Here is a 12,623-nt window from a genome sequence, read left to right on the forward strand (position 1 = left end):
AATACAATGCTTTTAATTGCTACTTGTCGTTATTACAGTTTCTGGTTTGGACCATGCATGTTTGTCTGTCAAGTAGTCCTCGACTCTGTAATAAGCCTTCAATATCAATTACTTTTTTAAGTAATTCTTAAGAGCTGGAAAGGGTAATCTTAAAGCATCCTCAGGTAACTTGTTATTAGAGATGGGTAGTGAGTAAATACTCACGGGTAAATTCCGAGTAAATACTCAGTATTTACTCAATTTACCCGTATTTACTCGTTTATACCCAAATTGGTGGGTATAAACTATTTAGAGTGCTGAAAGGGGCATACAAATTTGAAATATGGGTGTATTTTGTAAGCCGCTACAGGATTAAGTACTCAAAATTGTAAGAAATGTATTTTTAAAAGGGGCACTCCATACATGTAACTAATTGTCACAAAAAAAAAAAGAAACCACCAACGTGTTGCACATCATTAAATGGGTCTTTAAAAATAACTGGAATGTTTCTAAGAACATTTTTGGATAAATTGAATATTTTTGGGAAAAACTGTTTCGAAAGGCCAAAATAATGTTTATCTCTCTATAACTTTAGAACCAAAGTTCAGAAAAATTATGAAAACATATTGAGAGATAAGCCGTATAATAGAGTACAAATAACAATATTTGGAACATCTTCGGTTGAGCCATTTTTGAGTTATCTTTATAAAAACCCTTAATAAAAAGTCGTAAGTGCCGCGTAAATACGCACTTTTGCGCGACATGCAGTTATCCATAACATCGATAGAATTTAAGTCCCATATTTTTAAAGTAAATACCTTCTTATTTAAAACAAAATTGTTAACTATGCATTATCACAATTTGCCTCTCACTGATAATTACCTTTTTTTTTCAAAATTAAGCGTCCTCTATGCTTTTTATTTTATACATATTGTTAATACACGTTAGCACTCTTCAATAAAAGACAATTTTGTTCTTAAATCTCACTTTTTGAATATTTTATAAGCAATCGTTTTTACCCACCTAAATGAGTAAATACGGGTATTTATCGGGTACTTTAAGTAAATACCGAGTAAATACTCAGTATTTACTCACCCCTACCCATCTCTACTTGTTATAAAAATGAATGCATTGCCCAACGAATGACTTCTGTACTTTACGAACACGAAACTTTCTGATAGCAAGCTTGTTTTTATTTCTAGTATTATAGTTATGGACATCAGAATTCTTAGTGAAGGAGTCTAGATTCTTAACAACATAAATAATACTATCATATATGTATTGGGAAGCTACAGTTAAAATATTAATTTCTTTAAAAAGTTCTCTTAATGATTCACGCACCCTTAAATTATATATAGAACGAATGGCTCTCTTTTGTAAGACAAATATAGTCTGTATGTCAGCTGCTTTGCCCCAAACCAGAATACCATATGACATTACACTATGAAAATAACTATAATAAACAAGGCGAGCTGTTTCAACATTAGTCAATTGTCTAATTCTCCTCACAGCGTAAGCGGCCGAACTTAATTTGTTTGCTAGTGTTCTTATATGAGGACTCCATTGTAGATTTTTGTCCAATGTTAAACCAAGAAACAGTGCTTTATCTACCGTCTCTAAGCATTCATTATTCAAAAGTATCTTAGTATCGACTGGTTTAATATTCGGCAAAGAAAATCTAATGCATTTAGTTTTCTTAGCATTAAGAAGCAAATTGTTCATAGTAAACCAGTTAAGTACATTAACGAGTGTGCTGTTAATTACACTGTAATCGGTAGATTTCCGATCAACCTTAAAAAGTAATGATGTGTCATCAGCAAAAAGAACAATTTCACAAAGATTTTCTACTACACATGGCAAATCATTTATATAAACCAAAAACAGGAATGGACCCAAAATAGAACCTTGTGGCACTCCTAATTGGACTACAGTACCACTAGACCGGGTTTTGTTTACAACAACTGTTTGTGTTCTGTTGCTAAGGTAAGAAGACATAAAGTTTAGGGCATTTACTGACAGATCATAGTGTTCTAATTTCAAAATGAGCGTTCCATGATCCACACAATCAAATGCTTTAGAAAGATCACAAAATATGCCAATTGCATCACAAGAATTTTCCCAAATATCATAAATATGTTTAATAAGTACCGAAGCAGCATCGGTCGTGGAATAAATTAACAAATAACCGTCAAAGTTGCTGGCAATACGTTCGGTGACAAAAAACTTTATGATAGCATTGATTTTCCTGATTGACTAAATACTTAAGCCGACCACTGACTAACAGTCCGCCGGACGATATCGGCCGGTCAGTTGTTCGGAACTGTCAATTTTTTGTTCTGACAGGCCGATATCGTCCGGCGGCCTGTTAGTCAGTGGTCGGCTTTAGTTGAGACTATTTTAAAAGGAAGAAGCATTCCTAGAAGGCAGTAGAAATATTGTGCGTATGGAGATAAAGAGCAATAACGAAACGAATAAATAAATAAAGCCATAAGGCATTTCAAGGTGCAATAATATAGATAAGCGATTATTTATAATTACTACTTTAAATCTTGATGTGACATGAACGTATTAAGCGAATATAAAAAATGATTTTTGCCTTGTTTGACGGTTGGAATTTTCTCTTCTTTCGCAATTCTGCTCCAGTTACAACGAAGTGCATATTCAGGTTTTTGGACTTGTAATTTTGCCGTCCTTCATTATCATTACAGTAATACCAATTTATATAATTATTTATTTATATATACACATCATATACTCAAACTTGATTTACCACAATATAATTCAACCCAATTACTACCTTCTTGACGTTCTGAATTGCTGATATCTTCACTGGTGGATTATTACACCATACCCGTGATCGTGATTGGGGCGCAAGTTATTGCGGCATTTTGGCTAATAATATGTTATTTTTAAATCATCCTTCTTTGGTAAAAGCACTACAAACAAAGATTTATTTCAGACTATCGTAATACAATATATGTACGAGTAGGTACCTATTTTTACGACATTTTGGAGTCGGTAGTAGGGTACTCGTTATTTGATTTCTCCGTACTCAATTCGAACTTAATCTAAAACGAAAGAACTAATTAAATATTAGGAGGTCAATTCGTATGAATAAACCAATGACAATTTTTTAATTTTATAATGCTGATTTTTTTCACCTAGGACTGGACTTCTTGGGTGTTATTTGTATAATTTGCCAAGTACATCGACTCATGCGAACCGTATTAAGTGCAACTTCGAAATGCATCAACTCAATGCATCAAAAAAAAAGAAAAAAAAATCAACACAGTGAGCTCTTTTATACCATACCGCGGCCTTTCACGGTCACGGCTGCGAAAGGTTCGATTATCATAAAAACGTAGGTAGGGGGCCTAAATGTAAATATGAAAATATATGCAATCTCTTTTAAATAAATTGTCAACGTCCACGACATTCAGTTGCCGTACACTCATACAATCTCTAACGTTTAGGTCCCTTTGCTCCTCCTAAGGTAATTTTGGTAAACTCGTGTAAGCTAGCTAGTCGCTCTAAACCAATTACGCAATTAGATTGCAATGCCTTCTTCAATTCATTTGTTTTGTTCTCAGATAGCCGACTCATCCGCAAGACGCCAGCGTCATACGCAGATGGAGTGTACATGATGGCGGGCGTCGACCGGCCCGGCGCCCGAACGCTCTCCAAGATCTTCATGCGCGGGCAGGATGGCCTACCATCAATGGCCAACCGAACTGCTTTACTCGCATTTTTTGGTAAGTGTCTCTAAGGCACTGAGAGTCCTCTTGAATATATTTATTACCTATATTTAGCCCACAGTTAAAGCCCCACGAATGTCATCTACAGTACGTAAAGAACGGCACAAAATAAGGTGCTGCATCGAATATGTATTTGTATTGATGCCGAAGTTATAATTGCGACTGTTGGCTTGCAATTTTTTTCCATATGCGATGACACTTAGGGCTGATTTAGACGGCGCGCGAACTCGCATGCGATTTTAGTTACATTGGGGACTGTTGGTTAAATACGTCCAATTCAACCGACCGATCAAAAGTTCTCGCATCGTCTAAGTCAACATACATTTTGTCACGAGATAAACATTACAAATAGTTTTTAGACAGCATTCAATTCACAGCAGGAGTTTTAATCGGTTGCTGTTCAATTTGGAATTCAACGCCGCAGGTGGCAAACATGTTGCATTGAAACTGAATAAATTAATAATATGTATCTAAACATGAATTATAAGCTTTTTTATCGCAAACTTCGTAGGTACCATTCGCGGAACATACACATAAATGTACAATTCGTAAACCAAGAATGAGGGATATCAAGCTGAGAAAACGGGAGGGTATACAGATACACAGTGCCGTGAAATGGTCACAGGGCGTTGGGATCTACCAGTGCTCCTTCATATTTCCTCTAATTTGTTAATAATATTTTTGTACAGGTCAGGTCGTGACAGGAGAGATCGTGATGGCATCGGAGTCAGGATGTCCCATCGAGCATCACCGTATCCCCGTGGAGAAGTGCGACCACATGTACGACCCTGACTGCGAGGGCGTCAAACATATGCCCTTCTTGCGTGCCGCCTACGACAGGAATACGGGGCAGAGCCCTAATAGTCCTAGAGAACAAGTAAGTTTCACTTACGGTAAAATTGAGTAGATATATTTATTTTTAGGGTATCCACACGGGGAGATTCACAATACCCCTATAAATCCCCCGATTTATCTATCAAATGTGTTGTTAAATGTTTCATATTGAAATAGAGCTCATTATGATAAAGAAGCAGCGCAAAATGAACTTCATATCGTTCTTAATTTGGCATAAATCCAACTACGAGTACTTATATTTATACACAATCTTCTGCTCTTATACCAATACTCGTAGATGCAAAAGAAACTTTTAATATACTGTTTGTATAGTCAATGAATAAACTCTTTATCTTAAACAATTCTTTACTTAATTAAATATAACATATATGGAGTTTTTATCTCCATCATACTGTTATTTGCATAAACATGTTAACAAGATGAACTCAAAACTTTCGTGCAGTTAATTTAGTCATCCGGTATGAAGAGTCAATTTTACTGACACTTAATTGTCAATATTATGATGGGTAAAGGACACGGAAGGGAAAGGTTACAGCTAACTTGCATAAAGGAGTCGTCTCTCAAGACTACTTTCTGCAGCGACTGAGCCGCGGGGTACATGGACTTTTTTTTGACGAAATCTTTTGCATAAGCCACGCTTATTTGTTGTAATTCGTCCAACAACCGCAACACTCTTTGTTTTATACTAGAATATAATTCGGTTCGATTAAGTTTGTTTTGTGACAAATGAATGTTAATAAAAAATTCCAAAAAATCCATGACATTGTAATGACAGAAATATCCTGATGTACTTCGTAACCGCGAGAATCTTGTTTGTCAGTTACCGCATAAAGGCGCATGGATCGTAAGTTTTGAATACTATGAATAGCCTTTGTTTCCGTGCTAATGCTGATACACTCATTTCAGCTTCCCATCTAAATAGATCAAAATTTGTATTCGGTGAATTTCTCGGATAATATATCTTCATTACTCATCTATCATAGATTCTTTTTCGCCCAAAAATCTACAGGTTATGGGCCCAGCACACTTCAACTCCTTTAAATTCATACCTATTTAAAGATACAAAATTAAGAATTTTATTATACGTACGTCGCCATTCATCGATATCCAGCAGAAACGCACTGACTCGTGGAAATACTTTAATTTAAAACACAATGCATAAAAAAAACGATAAAACAAAGCCAATGTCATTAAATACAAAGTTTAAAAGGTGATATTGAAGACACTATTCATTCTGAAAACTTATTCTGGACAGTAAACCCAGCGCCGGTTATCTTTAAAAAAAAATCACGCCAACACGCCGTAAATTAGTTGAACACCGCGGAGGTGTCGGCAACCAGTCATGACACGGATAATTAGCATTCTGCGGTAATCGCCGTCCATTGTCGGTATCGCATCGCGACGCTCGCGGCTGGCGGCGGAATCTTGGCCTGTTATTTTTTCAGCTTACCGGCAAAATTAATGTGTATATGCCCTTAGAGTATCTTGTAAATTGTAATCTTTCTGATTCTTATTTTTTTCTCACTTGTTTTTAACTAGTTTTACTTATCATTTTCATTTTCACGATAAGACCTTTTGTTACCTGCCTTTCGTTTCACTGCTGTAGGTACTTATGTTGTTTTTTTAGCTTTAGTGAACAAAGAGAAAAAAAAATGTCTTTACATCTCCGTGCTGCAACTGTCAAAGAACTATAAACTTGAAACATACGCGTAGCGAAGAAGCTCTTCGCCCTTCGCAGCTGATTATTAGAGCGTGCCGTAAAGCCATAATCCGTTATCTTCTAAATTAGACGCTGTTAGAATGCACTTTGTTTCTTAAATATTGTATTTTTATTTATTAGCGCTTTACCTTGAAAATGCACTATATAACAATCATACTCACTTATTACTTAGCCCTTTTGCAAGAACTATTAAAAAAATACCTAAAGTATGCTTTTAAAACAATTATGTACTTAACTTACATAATGTTTGGTCATTGGCACCATGTTATTTTAATGGGCTATGTGCTAACTTGTTAGCATTAAAAATAAAAAATTGCAAAATAATAGTAAGACGCTTAATCTGTATTAGTTGCATCAGCTGCAAATAAAAGCAACCAACTCATATGCTGATCGTTCACACAGATTGTTTAACTAAGTAGGTACTTATTTATTTTTGGCTTGTATAAATGGTAGATATACTTTTTAAATCCAAGTCTCATTCGTACCACCCATAAGGTCGATATAAAACGTTTTGCAGCCATTAGGCAATTAAATCAACTATTAATGACTGGATTGGTGAACTCGTAGGAGTCAAATCATCGGCCCTAGCCATTTGCTCCAACAACAACCAAAATGTTGTAAGTAACAATACCTACTATAAACAATGCTCGTATTTTAGTATCGAAGCAGTATTGAGATACGAGGTTTCTAAGAATAGTAACAGATTTGCTAGTAAGTTCTGGTTGTAAACTGATTTAAACGCAGCTTTTATAGCTCTTCAATAATGACCAAGTCTAACCCAAATCCGCTCATCTCAGTCATCTCCTTACACCTGTGGTAATTACAGTTTGCGCAAGATCTAGGCTTAATATAGCAATAAATTACGAATGATTTATTCATGGCATTTTAACACTCTTTACCTTGTGATGATTACGTGGTGATATTTGTATCTCTTACATGATTTTTTTATATGTTGGCATTTAATTTATACCTATTATCATAATAGGTAATTGTTTTTTTTTTAATTATTAGGCTAATTAAAGATTTTTTTAGTAGGTAACTCCAAAGACCTGCTATAAAGACTGACTGCAAAATGAAACTAAAGGCCGCCATATGGCCTCTGCAGTGGTTCACATTCTACAGTCAGTTTCGATTGCACATTGCAGTTAATCTATAGTGGCACTTAAGGATGACTCATGTTAGACCGGGCCGTGTCCGGGCCGGAGCTTTCGGGGCTTACTTTTCTATGACATGACAGGCGATCATGTGATGCTTTCCATAGAAAACGATGCTCAGGAGGCTCCGGCCCGAACACGGCCTGGTCTAACGTGAGTCATCCTTTATTGTTAAAAACATTCATTTTAAATTACCTATCTATCGAATCTACACACTTCAAATATGAACACCAATTACTAAGATAAGATATTTTATTCTAAATTTTGAACACGCATTACGTTTTCACTGGTGAGGAATCAAATTTCTCAATTATGTAATGACACTACTCGTAGTTTCACTGCGTCCTGTAGTTGAGACACCGGCTCTTCCATTTCTCTCTGAACATTTGTTATTCAGGTTCTTATCTTAGCTTTGACTCCTTTTATTAACGAACATTAATAACTGAATATAAATGTGTATTGTTTCAGATTAACCAAATAACGTCGTGGATCGACGGTAGCTTCGTGTACAGCACGAGCGAGGCGTGGGTGAATGCAATGAGGTCATTTCAGGTGCCACCAGCAGCCACGCCTGCATCTTTACGTACTCATACACATACATATAACTGTTTTCATGTATTACTGACTAAAAATCTCATGCTATTGTTAACTCACATTGCCTTTCACACACTCGGCTTTCTAATCTTAATTCTAGAAATGCATATTTATTCTTGGGTCCTATTTCCCCTTTTTTTAAATACGATATGCCTTGGCATCAATAGTGCTTTCAGATGTTTAAACAGTATTAGTTAAAATCTTATAATTTTAAATAATTTAGCAGCAAAGTGCGTACTGTGCAGAAGGCAAGTACGAATGCAAATTCAATAGCCTGCTTTAAATTTATCGTTTATGACAAAAACGTTTTTGCTAAACTGCTTTTTCATTTACAGAATGGAAGCTTAGCCAGCGAGGGAGGAATGCCCTTACGTAATACAAAAAGAGTGCCGCTCTTCAACAATCCAGTTCCACACTACATGCGAATGTTGAGCCCCGAAAGGCTATTTCGTAAGTCCAATATTATTAAAAACCAGTCAACATTTTTGAGCATCCAATTTGATAGCCAGAGTTAAGTTGGCCTCTCGCTCAGTTTTAGGGTACCATAATCAACGAGCAACTCTTTTATAAATTTAACGTAAGTTAGTTGAGTAAAAAAATAACGGATAATAACGTTCGACGTTTTAACTGCAACACCGCGCCCGAATAAAAAAATACCCTCAAGACCACGTGCGCAACGAATCTTACAACTTATGAACACGATATCTTCACTTTTGCTACTTAACTCTTCATTTAAAAGATCTGACAACATTAGGTATTCCAACCCTTTTATCTAAATTCCAGTACTAGGAGATCCCCGAACAAATCAAAACCCAGCCATGGTAACGTTTGGCATTCTACTCCTGCGCTGGCACAACGTGGTCGCCGCGCGCGTCTACCGCCAACACCCCGACTGGAGCGACGAGCAGCTCTTCCAGCGAGCCAGGAGAATCGTCATCGCGAGTTTACAGGTAAATAATCACCATGACGACATTCAGGATCCTGCTCTTTAGTTGGCACAACGTGGTCGCCGCGTGCGTCGATCGCCAGCACCCCGACTGGAGCGACAAGTAGCTCTTCTAGTGGGCCAGGAGAATCTTCATTGCCACTTTACAGGTAATTACCCTGCACGTCAAAATTCGAGATCATGTTTTTTTCTTTCTTTCTTGTTCTTTCCTTGATTACTCAACGGTATTGCCATATTTTATTTTGGACTTAGACTTAAAACAGCTTTACAACAATCAATGTATGATAATAAAAAATCTTTTGACAACTTATAATGGTGGCTAGAAGCAAAAGTATTATTTACGATAACGATTACATTTGAGTAGATATATTTGTTCCAACTACTACATATATAAAGAACGTTTTCACATATTTTAAGTCGAAAAACGCGCCGTGTTTCGCTCCGTACCGAGGAATAAGCTCTATTTAGTGGAAACACCCCGTACTTGCAACCTTTTATCATTAGGTAATTAAGTTATTTATTATTTTCAGAACATTATCCTTTACGAATACGTGCCAGCGTTCCTCGGCGTCCCAATTCCATCGTACAAGGGCTACAGAGCCGAGGTGGCTCCGGGCGTGTCACACGCGTTCGCTACGGCCGCCTTCCGTTTTGGCCACACACTGGTCCCGCCAGCCATTCTACTTCGTGACAGAAACTGCCGCTACAGCCGAGCTCCAGGAGGCCATGACGCTATCAGATTATGTCAGACTTGGTGGGATGGCAACGTAAGTCCAAAAGCTCTTAAGCCACTTCTTGATAGTTACCTATACCCCTATATTTATTAGTTACCTATTCCATGTTGATCACGAGCTAATCCTACTAGCTATCCTGCTGCGTGATGGAAACTATCGCAGGTAGCGGACACCGGGAGGACAGCTCCGGCAGAACCCTTTCAAGCTGTGTCAGAACTCAGACTTAGTGGAGTATTTGATTGACCATAGATTATATTATTAACTTTAGGTGTACAAACACTGCGCAAGCACTGGCGCCAGACATAAAGCATAAGAAAAATAAGTGGGTAATAATAATAGTAATGGCAACAAAAACTTACGATTACAAGCTGATACTAGTATCTGTGTAACGATCCCGCGACATGTTTTCAGGACGTGATGTCGCAAGTTCCAATAGAAGAAGTGCTGATGGGTATGGCGTCGCAGCTGTCGGAGCGTGAAGATGCGCTGCTTTGTTCAGATGTTCGCGACAACTTGTTCGGGCCGATGGAGTTCTCGCGACGGGATCTCGGCGCGCTCAACATCATGCGAGGCAGGGACAACGGACTCCCAGACTACAATACCGCCAGGTACACTCATAATGGATCATCATGACATCAGGGTCAACAGTCTCTTGGACTACATTGATTAATATTGAGACCAAGCTGTTAAAAGATATCCTTAAGTGCCTTTTATAAGCCACAATGGAAAACACAAGCAGATAGCCAGTTTAATTCTATCCCGCACCCAACAAGGTGCCTGAAATTAAAGCATATTAAATCCGTCATATAGTTTTGGGGAAACCTCGGCAGGTTCGCAACCTAAGCATATCTCGGATAAAACAAAATATGTGTATGTAGGTAGGTATAGTTAGTAAGTACTTCAGAAATAAGATCTATTTTATTTATTTAGTTTTCTGTTTACAGGGAATACTTTGGTTTGAAGAAAGTGAAGACGTTTAATGAGATTAACCCTGAGTTATTTGAACATAACCCTGAACTCCTCCAGCGACTGATTCAAGTTTACGAAGGTCGCCTTGATAACATTGACGTCTATATAGGTAAGAAACAATCCAGTTTTAAGAGTTACTTGCAAAAAACTCTAGGCGTATCCCACGAAACCCGTTCAGGAGTACATGATTGAAAATGTATGTTCTTACAACCTGCTTAATTAGTATGTAGTTGTAAAGTGACACACGAGAAAAATGCAGATCATTAGTAACTTCGAAGGCAAACTTAATCCTTTCATAGATCTCCTTGAAAAGAGTTTGCGTTAACATAATATTAGCGCAAGTAGCTGGATTTAATTTTATCGCAATTATGCTTATTCTTACAGGTGGAATGTTAGAGTCAACTGGACATCCTGGTGAACTATTCAGGGCAATAATCATTGATCAATTTACAAGAATTCGAGACGCTGATAGATTCTGGTTCGAAAACAACCAAAATGGGTAAGCTTTAATGTTAGAGTCTACGTCAGATTTAAGTCAAAATGTAGGTTACTTTTATTTTTCCGACTGAAATAGTGACAATAAAGATTAAGAGAAGTATCTACATAAACTGAGAAAATCCACGGAACGGAATAAAACAACACGTAATTTAGTGCAAACCAAACCATGCCTTATGTTCCAGAATATTCACCCAAGACGAGATAGACGAGCTCCGACACATCACCCTATGGGACATCATAGTGAACAGCACCGCGGTGGGGCCGCACGACATCCAACGAGACGTGTTTCACTGGAACGCCGGTGATCCGTGCCCGCAACCCTACCAGCTCAATGCGTCTAAACTCGCGCCCTGCAAGTACCTTAGAGGCTACGATTATTTCGAGGTACCTATTTACTCGCTATGAGAATAATTACCAACTTAAGTTATTTACAGCAAAATAAATCATACTTTAAAATTTAAAAGTTTCTTAGAATTTCAAAGTGCATGTTTTATTCCTTGAAGTATACAGATAACACGCTTGTAACACACCCGAAGTTGCACGCATCTATAGACTACGGTGACTGCGTACCATCAAACCTTGTGCGATGGACCGTATACTTGTCTGCCACTGATGTGGTATAATAAAACAAATAATACTAGAGTGACTCGTAAAATGAGTTACCATTGAACCAATTATACCATTGGACTCGGGTCCGGAATATTATTACAGATGTTTGTTATTTTCAATAGCTTCAACCCTAACCTTACTGTTGTCATCCACAGGGAAACGAGTTCGCGTACATCTACACGTGCCTGGCGCTGGTGTTCGTGCCAATATTGTGCGCCGGTGCAGGATACGGCGTGGTGAAGTTACAGAACAGCCGACGACGCAAGCTCAAGATACAGCAGGAGCAAATCAAGAATTCGCACCAGAAAGGTACATAAAAATAATGCAAGGTAATGGCTCCTCTACCCGAATGCGGTAGACTGAGATAGCAATATCACTTGCTCCCTCTAATGCATAAATGCGTCCCTTGGATTGGCCGGCGTTGGCCATTCGTGTAGAGGAGCCATAAAATACACGGTAATGTTTGGACTGTTAGCCATATTGTGCAAGGTGATTAGGTAGGCCATACTGAACAACTTTTACTATGGGACCAACTTCGAAATCACAAAAATTTTTTTGGCCGTTTCATACATTTTGGTCGAGTGGATGTCGACGTTTTCTATGGGAAGGCCAATTTTTTTTGGGATTTCGGGGTTGGTCGCATAGAAAAAGTTGTTCAGTATGACCTACCTAATCACCTCCCACAATATGGCTAACGGTCCAAAAATTACCCTGTATTTTTAACATATTTAAAGATAATTTATAATCGAAGCAATCATTTTATTTTTAAATAGGTTCAGTTGACAAGATGGTTTGCCGCGAATGGGTGCA

The 12,623-nt window shown here is 37.7% G+C and overlaps 1 protein-coding gene across 2 annotated transcripts in view; it reads left to right on the forward strand.

Moving 5' to 3' along the window:
* LOC134796083 (dual oxidase) overlaps positions 1-12,623 on the forward strand; it is a 61,380-nt gene that overhangs the window by 34,404 nt on the left and 14,353 nt on the right. Inside the window, exons 4-15 of one of the 2 annotated variants that reach the window (XM_063768020.1) lie at positions 3,570-3,731; positions 4,424-4,611; positions 7,932-8,015; positions 8,393-8,507; positions 8,841-9,007; positions 9,534-9,770; positions 10,149-10,345; positions 10,682-10,815; positions 11,091-11,205; positions 11,387-11,588; positions 11,969-12,122; positions 12,587-12,623. The exon at positions 12,587-12,623 is cut by the window's right edge and continues 133 nt beyond it. In XM_063768020.1, the coding sequence (XP_063624090.1) occupies positions 3,570-3,731; positions 4,424-4,611; positions 7,932-8,015; positions 8,393-8,507; positions 8,841-9,007; positions 9,534-9,770; positions 10,149-10,345; positions 10,682-10,815; positions 11,091-11,205; positions 11,387-11,588; positions 11,969-12,122; positions 12,587-12,623 (1,792 nt within the window). Of the gene's footprint in view, positions 1-3,569; positions 3,732-4,423; positions 4,612-7,931; positions 8,016-8,392; positions 8,508-8,840; positions 9,008-9,533; positions 9,771-10,148; positions 10,346-10,681; positions 10,816-11,090; positions 11,206-11,386; positions 11,589-11,968; positions 12,123-12,586 lie in introns of those variants that run through there. The other variant, XM_063768021.1, reaches the window with a different exon arrangement.

The sequence above is a fragment of the Cydia splendana genome, chromosome 13 (genome assembly GCF_910591565.1).
Source record: "Cydia splendana chromosome 13, ilCydSple1.2, whole genome shotgun sequence".
NCBI classification, from domain to species: domain Eukaryota; kingdom Metazoa; phylum Arthropoda; class Insecta; order Lepidoptera; family Tortricidae; genus Cydia; species Cydia splendana.